The sequence below is a fragment of the Apodemus sylvaticus genome, chromosome 12 (assembly GCF_947179515.1).
Source record: "Apodemus sylvaticus chromosome 12, mApoSyl1.1, whole genome shotgun sequence".
NCBI classification, from domain to species: Eukaryota; Metazoa; Chordata; class Mammalia; order Rodentia; family Muridae; genus Apodemus; species Apodemus sylvaticus.
In genome coordinates, this window is record NC_067483.1 from 59778432 (window position 1) to 59795973 (window position 17542).

At 42.0% G+C, this 17542-nt stretch overlaps 1 protein-coding gene across 1 annotated transcript in view; it reads left to right on the plus strand.

The window, feature by feature from the left end:
- Window positions 1-17542, plus strand: part of Colgalt2 (collagen beta(1-O)galactosyltransferase 2) — a 99891-nt gene that overhangs the window by 47634 nt on the left and 34715 nt on the right. The window contains exons 2-4 of the mRNA XM_052200960.1: window positions 10632-10742; window positions 14258-14375; window positions 15906-16040. Coding sequence (XP_052056920.1) covers window positions 10632-10742; window positions 14258-14375; window positions 15906-16040 — 364 coding nt within the window. The remainder of the gene's footprint in view (window positions 1-10631; window positions 10743-14257; window positions 14376-15905; window positions 16041-17542) is intronic.

Here is a 17542-nt window from a genome sequence, read left to right on the forward strand (position 1 = left end):
TAACCTTGGGGGCATGTAAAATGAAAGAACTCACACAAAAGACCATTGTTGTACAGTTCAGTCTGTACAAACTATTCTGGGCTGACAAAGCCGGAGAGGTGGAAAGTGCAATTGTGCATAGGGGACAGGGAAGGAGGAAGGGCTCACAGACTCGGGGTTTCCTTCTGGGGTGAAAAAAGCAGTTTGGATGAGACCACAGTGATGGCTGTACAACTTTATTAACTGTCTTAGTCAGGGTTTCTATTCCTGCACAAACATCATGACCAAGAAGCAAGTTGGGGAGGAAAGTGTTTATTGAGCTTACACTTCCACGTTGCAGTTCATCACTAAAGGAAGTCAGGACTGGAACTCAAGCAGGTCAGGAAGCAGGAGCTGATGCAGAGGCCATGGAGGGATGTTCCTTACTAGCTTGCTTCTCCTGGCTTGCTCAGCCTGCTCTCTTATAGAACCCAAGAGCACCAGTCCAAAGTGGTACCACCCACAAGGGGCCCTTCCCACTTGATCACTAATTGAGAAAATGCCCCACAGCTGGATCTCTTGGAGGCACTTCCCCAACTGAAGCTCCTTTCTCTGTGATAACTCCAGCCTGTATCAAGTTGACACACAAAACTAGCCAGTACATTAACATATTTAAAATCACTGACCTGTGTACTTCAAAAGGTGCTAAATATGTAAATACATCCTGATAGAACTGCTACTTAACTGTCGCGAAGCAGTTGTGATGTCTCAGTTGCTAATCAACCAGCGAAGGCATGCTGCTGGGTGTGTGCTTTCCCCCTGGTGCTTGTTCCATTTGTTTGTTTATTTGAGAATTTTATACATGTATACAATGCTTTAATCAAATCCACACTGACACCCCCTCTTCATTAATTGTTCTATGTCCTGTTTAGCTTTAATGGTCAATTTTGACGTAGCTTGATGGGAAAGCCTCCAGGGAGAAATTGCCTAGCTTAGATTGGCCTGTAGGCATGTCTGGGGTGTGTGTGTGTGTGTGTGTGTGTGTGTGTGTGTGTGAGATAGTGTGTGTGTGTGTGTGTGTGTGTGTGTGAGAGAGAGAGAGAGAGAGAGAGAGAGAGAGAGAGATAGTGTGTGTGTGTGTGTGATGGTGTGTGTGTGATGGTGTGTGTGTGATGGTGTGTGTGTGATGGTGTATGTGTGTGATGGTGTGTGTGTGTGATGGTGTGTGTATGATGGTGTGTGTGTGATGGTGTGTGTGATGGTGTGTGTGTGTGATAGTGTGTGTGTGATGGTGTATGTGTGTGTGTATTGATTGTTATTGGTGTAGGAGGGTCCAGCCTGGGGCACAGCACTTTCCCTGAGTGGGTAATCCTGGAAGAAGACTTGCTAAGCGTGGCCCTGAGGGTGAGCAGCCAAGCAGTGTTCTCCGTGGTTTCTGCTTTGGTTCCTGCTTGAGCTCCGGCCCAGACTTCCCTCAGTGATAGACTGTGACCTGGATCTGTAACCAACAAACATTTCTCCCCCGAGCTGCTTCTCATCAGAGTGTTTTATAACAGCAACAGCAGCAAACAAGAACACCCCACCTGTGTGTAACTTTCCACTGGCATCGAGGATGCTTTCTGTGTTGATGCAAATGGAGAAGTGATATTTTTTTCTATCCTCCTAGGCATATTTGAAATATTTAATTACCAAACTATGCGCCCTGAGCGGGAGATGGATGGGCCTTGGCTACCAAGAGCTGAAATAATGTCGTCTTTGTGTTGGGTTCATGGTTTCCTGAGAAGCCCTGCCAGACTGGAATATTTTCATGGCATTTCAGCCTGAGAGCTCTCATAGGTTAAAAAAAAGAAAGAAAATAAAACACCCCGACTTTTATCTCTAAAACCTGCATACCTGGCTTCTTCTAAACAATTGAAAAGTCTAGAGTTTCTGAACATAGTCTCTCAGGGCGACAATCAGATGTAGCCTACGTGTGCCTCTCATTAACAGTCCCTTCTAGAGGCTCATTCCTATTTGTGCCCAACTTTTAAAGGCTTTGTATGGGATCCGTCCCCAGGAGATTTTTCATCCATTCAATCACCAAGTCCATACTTTATACTACAGACCCTGATAAGGATGGGATAATCCTTATCCTCAGGGACGGGTCTGATAGCAAAGAAATCAACCCAGCGGGCCACAATAGATGTGTAAATGGAGCAGTGGAGGTCAAAGAGAGATTCAGGCATCTAAGCCTGAGGGCTGACGGGGAGGGGTGGCATCAGACTCCCAGAGACAACTTTGTAGCCTTGCTTCAAAGGGGAAAGCGAGTCACTGTCTTCTGAGTACTTGTACACAAGAAAGGACTTAGTAGTGATGGTCAGAAAAATAAAAGGAAATCAAGAGTGGGTGAAACAGGTGGGGAAAAGGAATAAATGAGGAACAAAGGAGTGTAAAAACAGGAAAAGGAGGTACTTAAGACAAATGCAGAACAGATTGGTTTTGTCTCAGATAAATGCACTTGGTATTTTCAAAGACTAGTAGGGTTTTGACTCAATGGGAAACTGTGATGAATTAGTCCTAGCAGAACTTGTAGCAGATAGACAAGTCTGCCCATTTTTCTTGTTTCCTGTTGGGAAATTTCCATCCTCTCCTCCTGGAGAGATCATATTGGTAGTGTAGACTGACCTCCTGGTGGCCTGACAGGTGTCTCGTGTGCATCTACTTGCTGTTGAGACAGTGTGATGGGAACTTAGAAGGCCAGAAAGAAGCACTGAGGACCTGTAGGATACAATTAAAGAGAAGGAAAGAAAGAAAGAAAGAAAGAAAGAAAGAAAGAAAGAAAGAAAGAAGGAAGGAAGGAAGGAAGGAAGGAAGGAAGGAAGGAAGGAAGGAAGGAAGGAAGGAAGGAAGGAAGGAAGGAAGGTCCCTGACATGACATTATGGGATAAGGCACCTCCAAAGACGCCACTGAGTTTGTTTTGGGTTGGCCTCTAGTGAGGGGCATGAGTCTACCCTTAGGAATGATTTGTTTCCCCACTGAGACTCCCTTGGAGAAAACGAAATGTTCATGTTTAAGTGGCTGTCAACGGAAGGCTGCTTCTGTGTCAGAGGCAGGATGTGTCTGCTTCTCCTTTCAGCTCCACGACTCCAGCCTGTGCAGGCCCTGCGCATGCTCCCCCAGTCTCTGCGCGTGCACAGGGGCCTCGGTCCTGTTGTGTTTAAAAGGCCTTGTTTCCTGGTGTCTTCCATCCTCTCTGGCTCTGACTCTGCCTTCCTTTCACAGCGTTCCCTGAGCCCGGAAGAGAGGGATTTGATGGAGACCTTTTGCTTACAGCTGAGTGTTGCAGGGTTTCTCACTCTCTGGAAAATGTCCAGCTGTCTGCTCTATTTTGCTCCCATCTTCTGCAGGAGGATGCATCTATGACAATGGCGGAAGCAGGCACTGATCTATGAGTATAGCAGAATGTCGTTAGGAACCATCTTATTGCTATGTTCCTTTAGTGGCACAGTACTATTTGGTTTTAACTTAGGTTCCTGGGTTATCTACTCTCAGGTTTTTGGTCACCCAAGCAGCTTAAGGTATGGGCTCCATCCATGCAGTGGGCCTGAAGTCAAATCAGACATTGGTTGGGACTCCCAATTGGGTTACATGCCTTAAGTAGCACTTACCCAGTCTTCAGTACCATGTCTGTGGTTGTTTCTGGAGTGAAGGAGTGCACTGAGGGAATGGTTAGAGTACAGACATTTCACAAGGAGAGTTTCATGAGAAATCAATTTATCTCATCTCCTAGTTTATTAAGACCTAGGAAAGGGTTTTGTTGGGAGAACTCTCCAGTTTCCTAGTCTATACTTGTATCCTTAATTGTGTGTGTGTGTGTGTGTGTGTGTGTGTGTGTGCTCTATATATAGTTTCCAACCACCAAGATGGGTTCTAGATATTTGAAACCCTACTGGGTGACCAGGAAGCAAGAAACTGTGGGCATATTTTGCAGTGGCTAAGTGTGTGCCTCCCTTGGGTAAGTTCACTGCTGGGGAGGATCTTCCTGGAATCAGAATAAAGATGGAGTGCTTTATGGACTAACTTAACTGGATATTAATTTCATTAGTTATTTCCAAAAGTGGGATTTTATTTTTTAGGTGTAATGTTTTTTTATTTTCACCAATGAACCTTTCCTGAGTGCAAACAGTCACTGAAGAAGGCACTTCAATGTTGAAAATCTCAAGCTGGAAAATTCATTTTTTTTTTGCCAATTACTACTCACGGTGAGAATTGTCCAGGCCCTGACTAGCAGTGTTCATTCCACCACTGTTCTCTGCATGACTGCTGTTTGGTGATGCTGTTTTTCTGACATCAGCTGGAGTCCTGTTACTCCATATGCCGAAGGCCTAGACATTCCGAGGCACCAGAGAAGCCAAGAACGTCCCCCCGGGACCTAGTGCATATGGAAGCGATCGAGAGTGCATGCCTTCAATAGCTGAGAAATCCAGTCTAGCTTCAATAGGGTGCCAGTGCCCCCCTCCCCTGGCTTACCAATGTGAGTTTAGCCATAACAGCCTCCGAAGGACATGCGGTTAGAGTAAATGAGCCGGTCCTAATTATTTCAAACTGGTTATCTTTTAAGAGCCAAGATTTAGAAATAAAAACCGACTTTCTGGAATAAGGAGAGATGGCAGGCTTAGCTTAGCTGGTTTTAGCTATCCCCAGGTAAATCGGAGTCCTGGCCCCACCCGTGTCCTCCCTGAAGCCCTGGCAGCCTACCGGACAGGCTTCTTCAGTGGCCTATGGACTGTCTTCTACCAACCAGTGGCAGTGTGCCCATCAGCCCAAGGCCTTCCTCAGCTGATACAATCCTACATGTGCCATTGGCCACAATTCCAGTGTGTTTGCTTTTGACCTTTATTGATGCCTGAACCTTTACTGACTTTCAAAGCTAGAGGCGAGAAAGATTGGGTACATGGAGAGCTTTAGCTGTGGCCTGTGTGTCCCTTGGAGCCGTGTGGGTGTTGCACCTGTTTCTGTCAGCCCTACCATCTCTGTATAGAAAAGGAGGTAATCCTATCTACTTTATTTTCATTTTCTATGATGATGCTGTTTTTCTGTTTTCTTTTTTAAGCCTTGAGAGCTCTGGGATGCCATTCCTTTGTATTAGATGACTATGTCAACAGTAATATTTTGATTCCTTTTTCATTTATTTCAGTGTATAGTTTTTGGTTGTTCTATTAATGTTCCTCTGGGTATTACAACTCACAACTGGGTTTATAACTAGAGATCAGATTGGTAGCTAATATAGTTTTAATAGTGCATTGGTTCTGTATAGCTTTCACTCTCCATTTTATGCTCTTTTTAAAGTCACAAATCATATGCGATGTCATAGAGTCTGTTCACTCATTCTTATAATTACTGCTTTATAAAGTTATATTTGAAATGCTAGAGGTAAAACATTTTACAAAATTAAGATACTTTAACACTGCAAAAATACACAAAGAGGGACTAATAGTCAGAGAGGGCCTAACACTGAGTCCTGAAAACATCCCAGGCCAGAACTCCCTAAAAGTGAAAGAGGGACACCCCTCAGTGCTGCAGGTCTAAGTGTTCCCCAGAGGCAAAGAGAAACCCTTCCCCACCTGACCGTCCTGGCTGCATGTTTGTCAATTCAGCACAAGCTAGAGTTAGGGGGGGGGAAGAGGAACCATAGGTGGGAAAATACCTCCATTAGACTTTCTATAGGAAAGTCTGTGGGGCATTTTGATTTAAGTAAGAGAGCCCAACCTGTGGAGGGAGCTGTCACCTGGACAGTGGCCCTGCATTGTTTAAGAAAGCAGCTGAACAACTCAGTAAGCTGCGTTTCACCGTGGTCTCGTCTTCAGTTGTCTCTAGGTTCCTGATCTGACTTCCCTCAGTAATGAAGTGTCACCTGAATATTACAAGCTGAAATAAGCCTTCTCCTCCCCGAATTGCTTTTACTCGCGGTATTTACTACACCAATAGAAACGTAAGACCATGGCCTAAGACTCTAATCTTAAAAAAAAAAAAAAATCAGTGAGGCTCAAGCTTATTTTTTCCGTGTTAAAGCTCAGAAATGTCTGAGCTCCCCTTTCACGCTACTATAGTTTGGAGCGATTGTGGGACAAAGACACGTTATCAAGAACCTGCTTTACCAGCAAGTGCATGTAATTTGAGCTATTGTAACAAAATATCTTAGATTACACCATGTGTAGGCAAAAGACTTAGCTTTGGAGCCTGGAAAGTACAAGACTGAGTGAGGGGCTGGTAGAGCTGGTGTCTGATGAGGGCTCCACCTCTGCCTCACAGGTGGTGGCTTGTTGCTGCATCCTCAAATAGCAGGAGGTGCCGGGAAGGCTTTTCTTCCTTCTAAGGCTTGCCCACCCTCTTGAGTGAACAAAGGCCCAGAGTCTTATGCGATCACATTGGCCCCAAGTCCCACCTTCTGACTGAATTCCAAGAGGAACAATTTGGACCACAGTAGCAAGTTTTGTGTTTATGTGGACAGTGTCTGGTTTAGTGGCCACAGATTATTTGTGTGCCCAGCTGTCTGTTGCATCATGGTGGATTTGTGTTTGCTTGATGCACATTTATTTTCTTGATGCTGGGGATTAAATCCAGAGCCGTGTATATGCTGTGGAAGTATTCTACCATTGAGCCACATCCCAAGCCACTTCTCTGGTTATCTGGTTATCTGATTATCTTCCGTGTCTGAGGGAAGCCCCATCATTCCTCTGGGTGTCTTTCCTGGTCTGTCTGACAAAAGGATAAAAGACTCTAGAGAATTCTCACTTCCCCTTTGGATCTGATGGAGGTCGCAAGTTAAGTGGAGAACCAGAGAGCCTCAGCTTCTCCTAAGGGGACTCACACAAGCGCTGTGCTCTCAGTTGGATGGTTTGTATTCTTATGGAATCTCGTGGTGGAACACACCCCTCACTGGTACATTATTCTGCAGGACTATGAAAATAGACCCATTAACACAAGCCTCGTGTTTCCTCCCGGAAACCTGCATCTGAGCCTTTGGTATCTCTCTCCTGCTTCAGCCTGTCTGAATATCCCTGAGCCTACATGTTTTCATTATTCTGAAGACACAGGAACACTTATTTGTACAGAAACAGAAAAAGCTGTAGTCTGACCTGTCTGCCTGGGTTTCTGTGTGTTTGGCTATTTCCAAGGGACTAGGAGGTCTTAGTGGGAGATGAAAGGCTTCCTCTGTGGGCTGGGCTGGTCCAGCAGCACTCTTCCTCTGGGACCTGCTGTTGGAGAGATGGGCCCAGAACATCAAAGGTCAGAGGAAAAGCTTCTCCCTCAGCTGCAGCCAGGAAGTTGTCCTTTGCTGAGGAAGCCAGCCTGAGAACAAAGGGAACCCTGCCCACTGGGAAGGAACGTGGGCCTGCTTTAACTCTGCGCTTCTATGTTTAGTTACACATGGGTGTCTCTGCAGAGCCCATGCACCCACCTTCCCAGAACAGCCGTGGCTATTTGGGCAGATTCGGGGGTTGTTTCATCTGCAAGCCAGAAACCCTTATTTCCTCTAATAACAATATTTTTAAAGGGGACTGGGAAACGCTTCCATATGCAAAGAGGACAAAGGGAAGGTAGTCCTGTGTGACAAAGAAACAACCACCAAGAAAAATGAATAAATTATTCCACATTATTTAAAAAAAAAACAATTAAAAAATGGAATTTTACTGAAGAATGCTATGCTATAAATCTAATTCTTGAGAGAGTGGCTCGATGCTCCCAGCACTCTGTGTGGCTCCGGAAGTGCTAGCCTGTGGCCCTGGGGACCGGTGGAGAGGACGGTAGCTGCCACGCCTCAGTTCTTGGCACAAACATAAGCAGTTCCGTCCCTCCTTTGGAACCGCTTCCTACCTCCTCGGTTGTTTGCTGCCTCCTATAACCCGGTCTTTGTTCTCAGATACTCCCGGTATCACACACTACTCCATGTCACACGCTACTCCACGTCACACCGCTCCTCTCCCTCTCCGGGCAGCACAGGGGCACTGTGGGTGGCTGCGCCTTCTAGATCTCACGAGAAAAGGAGCTGCTTCCGGTCGGTCCACTTTCAAGAAGACACTTGAACGTACTCCACAGTTGGTCCCTGAAGCTCTTACCTTTCGAGTGATGTTTTTTAATAAGGCTGCTTTTAATTCAAGTATCTCTTTTGATGTACTTCATAATTAAGAGGGAAAAAACAACAACAACCTTGCAACTAGAAAACATCACACACCAAGAGTAACCAGACCCAAAGTCTGTGTATTTCATTGAACTTTTAATCAATTAGAATATCTGTTATGAGGCTGTGAAGCTTTACGCTAGAGGTTAAACTGTGTTTTTATACATTTATTCGCCACTAACACTGAAATTCCATGACACAATTAGATCTAAAAAATCAATTAGCTTTATAACATATACCTGTGCGTTTATCCAGATGCTGGCGTATACGTCTGTCTGTAGCTGTTCTCAATTTGTGGGTCATGACTCCTTTAGGGGTCACATATCAGGTATCCTGCATATCAGATAATTACATTATGATTCATAACAGTAGCAAAATCAAAGTAGCAATGAAAATAATTTTTTACTTAGGGGTCACCACAACATGAGGGACTGTATTTAAAAGGTTGCAGTATTAAGAAGGTTAAGGACCTCTGGTTTAACTCCATAATTTCGCCTCTTTTAAATTGATTTTGTTTTATTGGAGTGAAGAGTTATCCTTAATATCTCTGACTTTGAATTATATTAGCTTGCGTTTGTGAGCTCTTAAGTTAGCCATAATTGAAGAAATACCCTGGAATTGAAATACTTATTCCAGTTTAAGTATCAGGATTTTTATCAAGAGAGAAGTCAGAAAATATTCTAAAACTTACATTAATAAACATGGTTAGACTTTGCAGGCTTAACAGAATTTCCATTCCAAGGTAGTTAATTTTTACAATTTTTAGTATATTTACTTTGTTTTGCAAAAAAAGTAAAATTTTGATATCCCTTTTCTCACACTATGAAATTATAAGAAACTTCTGGAAAACCTTGTTAATACTCAACCAGAATTTCAGAAGCCTTGTATAAAATAAATCAATAAAGCTAGTCTTAAATGTTTTTCAAATTATCAATTTCAAACGACCAGTTTTTTTCAAATATTGACTGTGGGCCTCCGCTCTCCGTACCTATGACTTAAAATCACACAGCCTCCAGTTAGTTAATATTTTACAGAAATGTATTCCCTTTCGCTGTGTTTTTATCTAGCAATTTATTTCATTCTTGAACATTCCTGGACATCCTATATCTTAAAGATTTTTTTTTTTCTGTTACTCTTGGAACAAAACCCCCAGTGAATATAAGAAGAAATCCACCATGGACCAGACCAGGCATAACATCGCCATATATGGTGAAGTGCCCTGGTTCAGGAGTCTTCCTCTGCTCCTGTCAGGGCTGCGCCTGTCCAGGGGCCAGCTGCTGACAGGCTCAGCCTCTCCCATTTGTCACCTTTTAAGGGTGTCAGGCAGGCCTGTCTGCCCACGACTCCTTTTTATCTCGGTCACTCAGTTTTCAGTCTTCCTTCCCTCTCCCTCCCAGTTCCTTCTTTCTTTCCTCTTTTAGTTTTATTAAATGCCTAACCTCTGCCGATAACTTGCAAATCAATCTCTATCAAGTTGAAAATCTCATCTACCCTACAAAGCTAGGTTTTATTTTGTGATATAACTTGAAAATAGTTTTGGTTTTAGAAGCCGCTTCAGCTCCCTTTTAAAAATCCATTTATATGTGTCTGTCTGTGTGTCTGTCTGTCTGTCTGCGTGTATGACCACAGGTTTGTATGCACTTGTGCTTGCATGGAGGCAAATACCAGAAGGAGGTCTTAGACCTTTTGGAGTCAGAGTTACAGGTGCTTATGGGATGCTTGGCTCGTTGCATGGGTCCTGGGATCTGAACTCTGGTCATCCTGATTGTGCACCAGGTCCTGTGAAGAGCTGAGCCATCTCTCCAGGCCCTATCTGCCCCTCTTTAAGTGTATTTAGGTTAGTTTCTAGGTAGAACAGACATGCATTCGTATATATTATTTGAAGGATTTTTCAAATACTCTACTTTGGGTAAGTGATGCAAAAGCTAACAGGAAAATTCAAACAGGCCAAGCCTCCTTGGATTTTGGGTTTTTACATTTGAAAATACCATTGTTATTTCTCCTTCAGATAAATGACTAAAGCAGTCCTGACTACATATTTTGTTGTCATTTGAAATTTGATTTGAAATGAAAATAATGTATGGAACTTCTACGGAATTAATAAAATATGTTGGGAGAAAAAAAAAAGAAAGCAAAAACACTCCAATTTTATAATTATTAGAGAGTAGAAATTTTATCTTAGACAGCAATCTTACTTTCTCTAGGTTAATTCATTTTGTACTTATCAGGGTTTAGCATTTCCATGTGTTTATTAATAGAACCACGTGTGGATTCAACCGTTGGCTGAGCCTTGATTTGTGTTTTCATAACATGAAAATGATAAGAAGCCAAAGCTCTCACTTCAGATGTCCTCCAGTGTGGTCCATGGGAGAATTACTTTATATATAGTTCCTCCCACTCCACCCATCCAGAGCCGGAATGTCTCCTTTTAGTTTATTTTATTCAATTATTATTATTATTATGTTTTTTGAAAGATGTGACTGAATCATACTGTGTTGTCTTCTCACTCAGGGCAGCCACTGATCACAATGTGGACAACACAACGGAAATACTCAGGGAGTGGCTGAAAAGTGTGCAGCGCCTGTATCACTACGTGGAGTGGAGGCCTATGGATGAGCCAGAGTGAGTAACAGGAGAGACGCAGAGTAACAGGAGAGATGCTGAGTAACAGGAGAGATGCTGAGTAACAGGAGAGATGCTGAGTAACAGGAGAGATGCTGAGTAACAGGAGAGATGCTGAGTAACAGGAGAGATGCTGAGTAACAGGAGAGATGCAGAGTAACAGGAGAGATGCAGAGTAACAGGAGAGACGCAGAGTAACAGGAGAGATGCTGAGTAACAGGAGAGATGCTGAGTAACAGGAGAGATGCTGAGTAACAGGAGAGATGCTGAGTAACAGGAGAGATGCAGAGTAACAGGAGAGACGCAGAGTAACAGGAGAGATGCTGAGTAACAGGAGAGATGCTGAGTAACAGGAGAGATGCTGAGTAACAGGAGAGATGCTGAGTAACAGGAGAGATGCTGAGTAACAGGAGAGACGCAGAGTAACAGGAGAGACGCAGAGTAACAGGAGAGATGCTGAGAACATGGAGAGACGCAGAAACTCTTCTTCCTCCTTTGCTCCTTCTCCAGCCATCGAGGGGCTGTGCGCAGATTTTCATCGCTATCCCTTCTGCATCTGGGTTGCAAATGCAGCCTTTCCTTCTATTAATAGATTCGCGCAACTCCCTGTTCCTCTGTGTTCCTGGGCTGCCAGCCAAGCTGTTTTCAACAGCTTATAAATTATAATGGTGGTATATGTTTTAAATGTTGATTCCGTTTATTGCCTTTTTAGGATGAACTGGTTTGTTTTCAAGAAATCAGGGTGAAAGTTTATAAATCTTCTGCACATATCTTACTTTTAAGTTATGTCTTGAAGGTTATCACAAAGCAATCATTCAAGGTGCTAACTCACTTTGAACTGCTTAGTATCTGTCGTATACTGTGATTATTTAGTCAATATTATTCTAGTGCTGTTTCACTCCTGACATAGAAATTTCGTAGTCATTTCCAGCTCTAAGTCAGCCCACATAGTTACATTACTCTTGATTCTCTTGAGAAAGACCACTAGGAAGTATATAGTAGAATATACAGAAAATATTATGTATCGGTGATTTTTTTAGACTGGTTTATGGACGGGAGAAGAGATAATCCAACAACATCTCTCTGTATGCTAGATAGCCAGAGAAACCAGACGCTTCTCAACCCATGAAGCTGTATGCCTTAAAACAAGAAAAAATGAACTTATAGTCCTGGCTGAAGGTCTGGAGACACCTGGGGGGGGAGGGGTATTTGTGTGCAGCTCCATTGGAAGACTGAAGGAGCCAAAGGTGTGGTGACAGGAGTTAGCACATGCTCAGACGGGAGTTAGCGCATGCTCAGTCCGCGAGCCTGCTTGTGCTGTCTGGTCTTCTGCCTTTGTACCTAGGCCCCCATCTCCTACAGTGCCATCCACATTTAGAGCGGGTCTTCCCTGTCACTGGTGGTTCCTCATGCCAATCATCTCTGGAAATGCACACACAGACACACCTGCAATTTATTCATCCCCTTGGTGTCTCTCAAGCCAATTGTTGGTCGTCAAGATCAACAATCCCAGTGTCACACCACCAAGTGAAGTCTTCCTAAGATACAAACTTCATTTCTTTATATTGCAAAGACTCAAATAGATCTCCTGTGCATACAGAACAAAGCCTAAACCCCTGAGACATCCATCCAAGCTTCCCATATTTCTTGCTCTTTCCCCCCAAAAATATACTTGATCCAGAATGTCAAGTTTATTTCCAATGCCCAAGTCTGAGGCACATCCTGGAAGTGTTTTTCTTCATTGTAACCAGCTATGATCCTAAATCACAGACACTTTATTCACGTGTAAAGAACTTTTTTCTTCGATTGCTTATTTTCTATTCTGTCCTTTTGACCCAATCCATTGGGCTAGCCTTAATTAACTGCGATTTATTCAAGCTTTTTGAAATTAACTGTGAGCTTTTTGTAAAGGGTACACTATACAAACATTCTCCATCTCCCCAATCTATCTATTTTTAGAGGGCAACAAATCAAAACTTGCTGGATGAACAAATGAGTGGATAAAATAAAGAATAAGTCTATTTTGTTCCCCAGGCAAATATGATTCCAGTTTTAGGATTTATAGAAGCTGAGTGTACAAGTAGCCTGGGTTTCTGCACAAGAAAAGCCATTTATCAAAAGCCAAATGTATAGAGTAATAATATCAACAAATGTCATTGCAGAACAAATACATTCTTCTAGACTCTGTCAGATACATATAAACATACATAATAGTTGAATACATATGTGTATATACAATAGCTAAAGTCCAAGTCTATGGTCTGTATATTAAGCAAATTTATCAGTTAAGTTTGAACACTACTATAAAAGATTGTAAATAGCCCTCCGGTATTTCTTGGATGAAAATTAGCCTACTCTTAAAAATGTTACACAGGAAGACTTTGTTTCCCTGCTTTGCTTCCCAGATACGTTCTCTGGAGCCAGATTTTTACTTCATAGATTATATGCCAAGGTCAGTTTGAAAAATATTTCATAAGGCATTAATTTTTGGCGATATAGTCAGAAAAAAACAGGAATTCCAGTAATTTCCACTGAAAAGGTAATTGAGGAAGACATTCCAGAGAATTCCTGGTTTGTATGCATTTTATTTGTATAGTTACAGTTTCAGTGTTTTGTGACTTTTCACTTGTCAAGGCAAACACACTGCCCACACATCTCCAAGACCGTGAAGTGCCAGCCAGCTGGAGTGGCATTTTTATCCACCTCAGATGAGAGCTTTCAGAAGGACCTAGAGAATGCACTGAATCATTTGCCTCTGTGCCATTTACGAGTCTTAGTCTATGAATCTCATGAATGTCAAAAGAAATCTCTAGAATGTTATGTGTCTGCTCCATCACCTCACAAGACAGGTCAATGTGTTATAAACTTTAGAGAATCATTTACTGAGATTGCAACAAGTAATCTAAACCTTTGACTTTCATGAGACACTCATATCTTTACCTTGTACTTTCAAATTTATTTAATAAGATACAATAAGTATCTAAAAACAAAAGCTTTGGGGGAATATCTGCCTGGATACTAATTCTGGTTATATCACTTATTGTAACATTAATCACTCTACACCAGTATTGTCGCCTTTGAAATGGAGACATAGCAGGATTACTTCATAAGGCATTTATTAGAGGTTGCTGAATGAAGAAAAATCAGGCACAGCAGCTATTATATACTATTATATACTTTATAATTGGAAGGCTTGGCAGGAGGATACTTCAGGAACTCAAGATCAGTCTCAGCAACATAGTGAGACCTTCCTCATCTCAAAGAAGGAAGAGAAGGAAGCCAGAGAGAACGAGAAGGAAACCCTGCCGATGTACTTTATATAAAAACTCTCTGTTCAATGGGAAATAAATTTCTTAATCTCTCATTGTTCCAATTTGCTTGTCTATGATATAGGGATGATGCTTCCTGGTCTTTTGTGCTTGGTTCCTAGAGTGGCAGAGGAGTCATTGCATACAAACACCGAAGGCCGGGCCACATCCACGCAGGTGCTCAGTGACTGTGAATTCTTCTTTCAGGTCTTACCCTGATGAAATTGGACCAAAGCACTGGCCCAGCTCACGGTTCGCTCATGTCATGAAACTGCGACAGGCAGCCCTTCGAACTGCGAGGGAAAAATGGTCAGACTACATCCTGGTAAAAACAGATGCTTGATTCCTTGACAACTGTTTTCAAAAATGTATCTACAACATTTTTGAGGTGGTACCCAGGCAACAGTCAAAGCAGGATTTTGTTAGGCCTGACCTTTCCCATGAAAGATTCAAGGGAAAACTCTTGTGATTAAATAATACAATACCTGCACCTCATCTCAGATGCCCTTCGGAATGCGTTTGCAGTGAATTGTGTGGATAGTGAGGTTTGTTTCATACCACAGGCATAAGTCATCTAAATCAGTGTTGTAGGTGAAGCAAGAGTAAATGTCTTAATGGTTTTTGTAAGAATTTTAAAGACATAAGAAAAGGATTATATAACATGAGATCAAAAAGAACACATTTGACACTCTGCCCCTTTATCTCTTGGGTGATCTGGGAAATCTTCTGTTTGTCATTCTGGACACCACCTGGTTCTCACACAGAATTTCTCTCCCCGAATAGGTTCCATCACAGTCATGAGAGCTTACAGAGTGCTTCAAACAAATGAGGGGCTTGGGAACTAGGAGTCCATGTATCCTCATCCCCTATGAACCCCTCAGTTAGAAAGTATGTCTCCTACCTGGGGATAAAGGGGCCACCAGCCCTTGTTGCAGAAGCCTTTTCTCCATGGGTTTGTTGAGCAAATGTTTTCCACGTGACAGAAGAAATGAAGCCGATATTACCATATTGCATTTATGGGCATCTGATTTCACAGCCTCTGATTCCTGTAGGAAGTGGATACTTGTAATCTAACGCCACTCCCTAGTCCCCTGAGCACTCAGAAAAAGTCAGTTTAAAATGTTTTAGAAACATTGTCAACACATGCAACTTCACAGAAAGTTTAAAATTGTACTATAATATTTAGTGTTATATGCAACTAGTAAAACGTTAGTAAAATCTACAAATTCTAAACTATAATTTTTTCATAAGCAAATTGACTAATGATGTTTCTGATTATTTGGAAGTTATAATCACATAAATTGCAAAATCTATTGTTTGAGCCTTATGAAAGCGAACATTTCTCTGTGATAGGATCTGATTCTGTCTCTATAAATGAATCAGTGCTGGCATGAGGACATGATGCTAAGAAACATGATACTTGGCTAGCATGAGTTAATGAATTGACATTTAAACAAAATTCCTATTTGTGACATTGCATTGGCACTAGAGATCTGATATGGGCCATTTTGGCATTACTGTCAAAAACCTAAATAGATCTCCTGATGGATTCTGAGAGTGGGCACTGGTATGTGTTTGCATGAGTCTATGGGACCTTAGGGACCACTGACATCTTGAACCTAAATCATTTACCAATGAGTAACTTGTGTCCTGTTGATTTTCTACGCACCCACTGGGGCAGTACTGGTTCACAGCTTAGAGCTGAACACGGGAAGTTAGATTCAATATGTCTGACTGACTGAAAGCTTCCCAGCTGTAATGGCTGCTGAGGAGGGAGAAGAGTTCATGACCCTTTAGCTGTACTGAGTCATTGAACCCTAACCTTTCCCCTGACCTTGTCCTTCTCTTTTCCTAGTTCATAGATGTCGACAACTTCCTGACTAATCCACAGACACTGAACCTGATGATTGTAGAAAATAAAACTATTGTGGCGCCCATGCTGGAGTCCCGGGGTCTATACTCCAACTTCTGGTGCGGGATCACACCTCAGGCAAGTCTTTCAACTAACCAGTGGAGGCTGTGAGTTTGAGAGGGCAGGACCATGTGAGTAGTAGCCTGCTCTTTCTCTTCTCCTCTTTAGACATGAGTGAGTCACTGAAGCAAGGACACGCACTTGTCACTTTCAAGAAAGGAGGTAAATCCACATCAAAGACCAGAGCCAGTAGGCATTATTATCAACAAAACATTCTAAAGAGCTTAGTCCTAGAAGTTTCAATTAACCACTAAAGTATAACAGAATTTCTATCCCTTTTATCCAGTTCAAGGATTAATTAAATTTTTTTGCCACTCAAATATCAACATAAGAATACATTAGAAAAAAAAAGTACAAAAAGGTATCTTAAAAAAGTTGAACAACCAAAAATATGCATCTCACCACTCTACCAATGCCATAGACAGAAACTTGCATTTCTTTAATGACTGTGTCATCACCAAAGACTATCTGTAATTTACTCAAACTTCCTCTTACTTTGAACATTCAAGTTGTTTACAACCATTTTTAACAATTATAATTACCATATTATGGATGCACAGTCCTTGGATTAGTTACTAGTTATTAGTTATTAGTCTTAGTTACTGTTCTACTGCTATGAATGGACACCATGACCAAGGCAACTTTTTAAAGAAAAGCCTTTTTCATTAAGGGCTTGCTTATAGTTTCAAAGGGTTAGTACATGGTTAGCAAGGGAGGGAACATGGTGCCAGGCAGGCATGGCACTGATGCAGTAGCTGAGAGTTCATATAATCCACACAGTGAAGGCAGAGAGAAAGGAGAGAGGAGAAGAGAGGAGAGAGAGAGACAGAGAGATAGACTGACAGAGAGACAGAGAGATAGACCGACAGAGAGACAGAGACAGACAGAGAGACAGACAGAGACAGGCAGACAGAGAGGCAGGCTGGGTTTGGCTTAGACTTTTGAAACCTCAAAGCCCACCCCTAGTGACACACCCTCTTCAATAAGGCCACGCCTCCTAATCCTTCCCTAACAGTTCTACTAACTGGGGACCCAACATTTTAAAGTCAGCTTATAGAGGCCATTTTTATTCAAACCACCAGAGAAGCGGTGTCACTGTGTCAAAATTTATTCTGATGGTCTTAAATAAACAACAAATTTATTCCTATAGAGTTCTGATGATTGAAATGGACACAGAAGTTTGCTTTTCAAAACTTGAAGTTAAAAAATGTGAATTTCTACCACTTCTTTTTCTGTAGTAAAATCTTAAATTTTAGATATCTGTTGCAGTAAATGTCAATGACTGTTTTATTTCAATTCTTAGTGAATTAGACACATAAATTAAACTGACAAATATAATATATCCCCATAAGGCAAAAATGTAATAAAGGGGAAGTATGTTCTGATGGTTAGCAAGCTAAATTCTGTTTCACTGTGTTTGGTTAGGCTTTTGATGAGGAATGAGGCCAGTGTGTGATGGATACTTAATAACTGCCTTTGCAAAGGGAACCTTAATTGGTATGATGTTCTAATTTTTATGA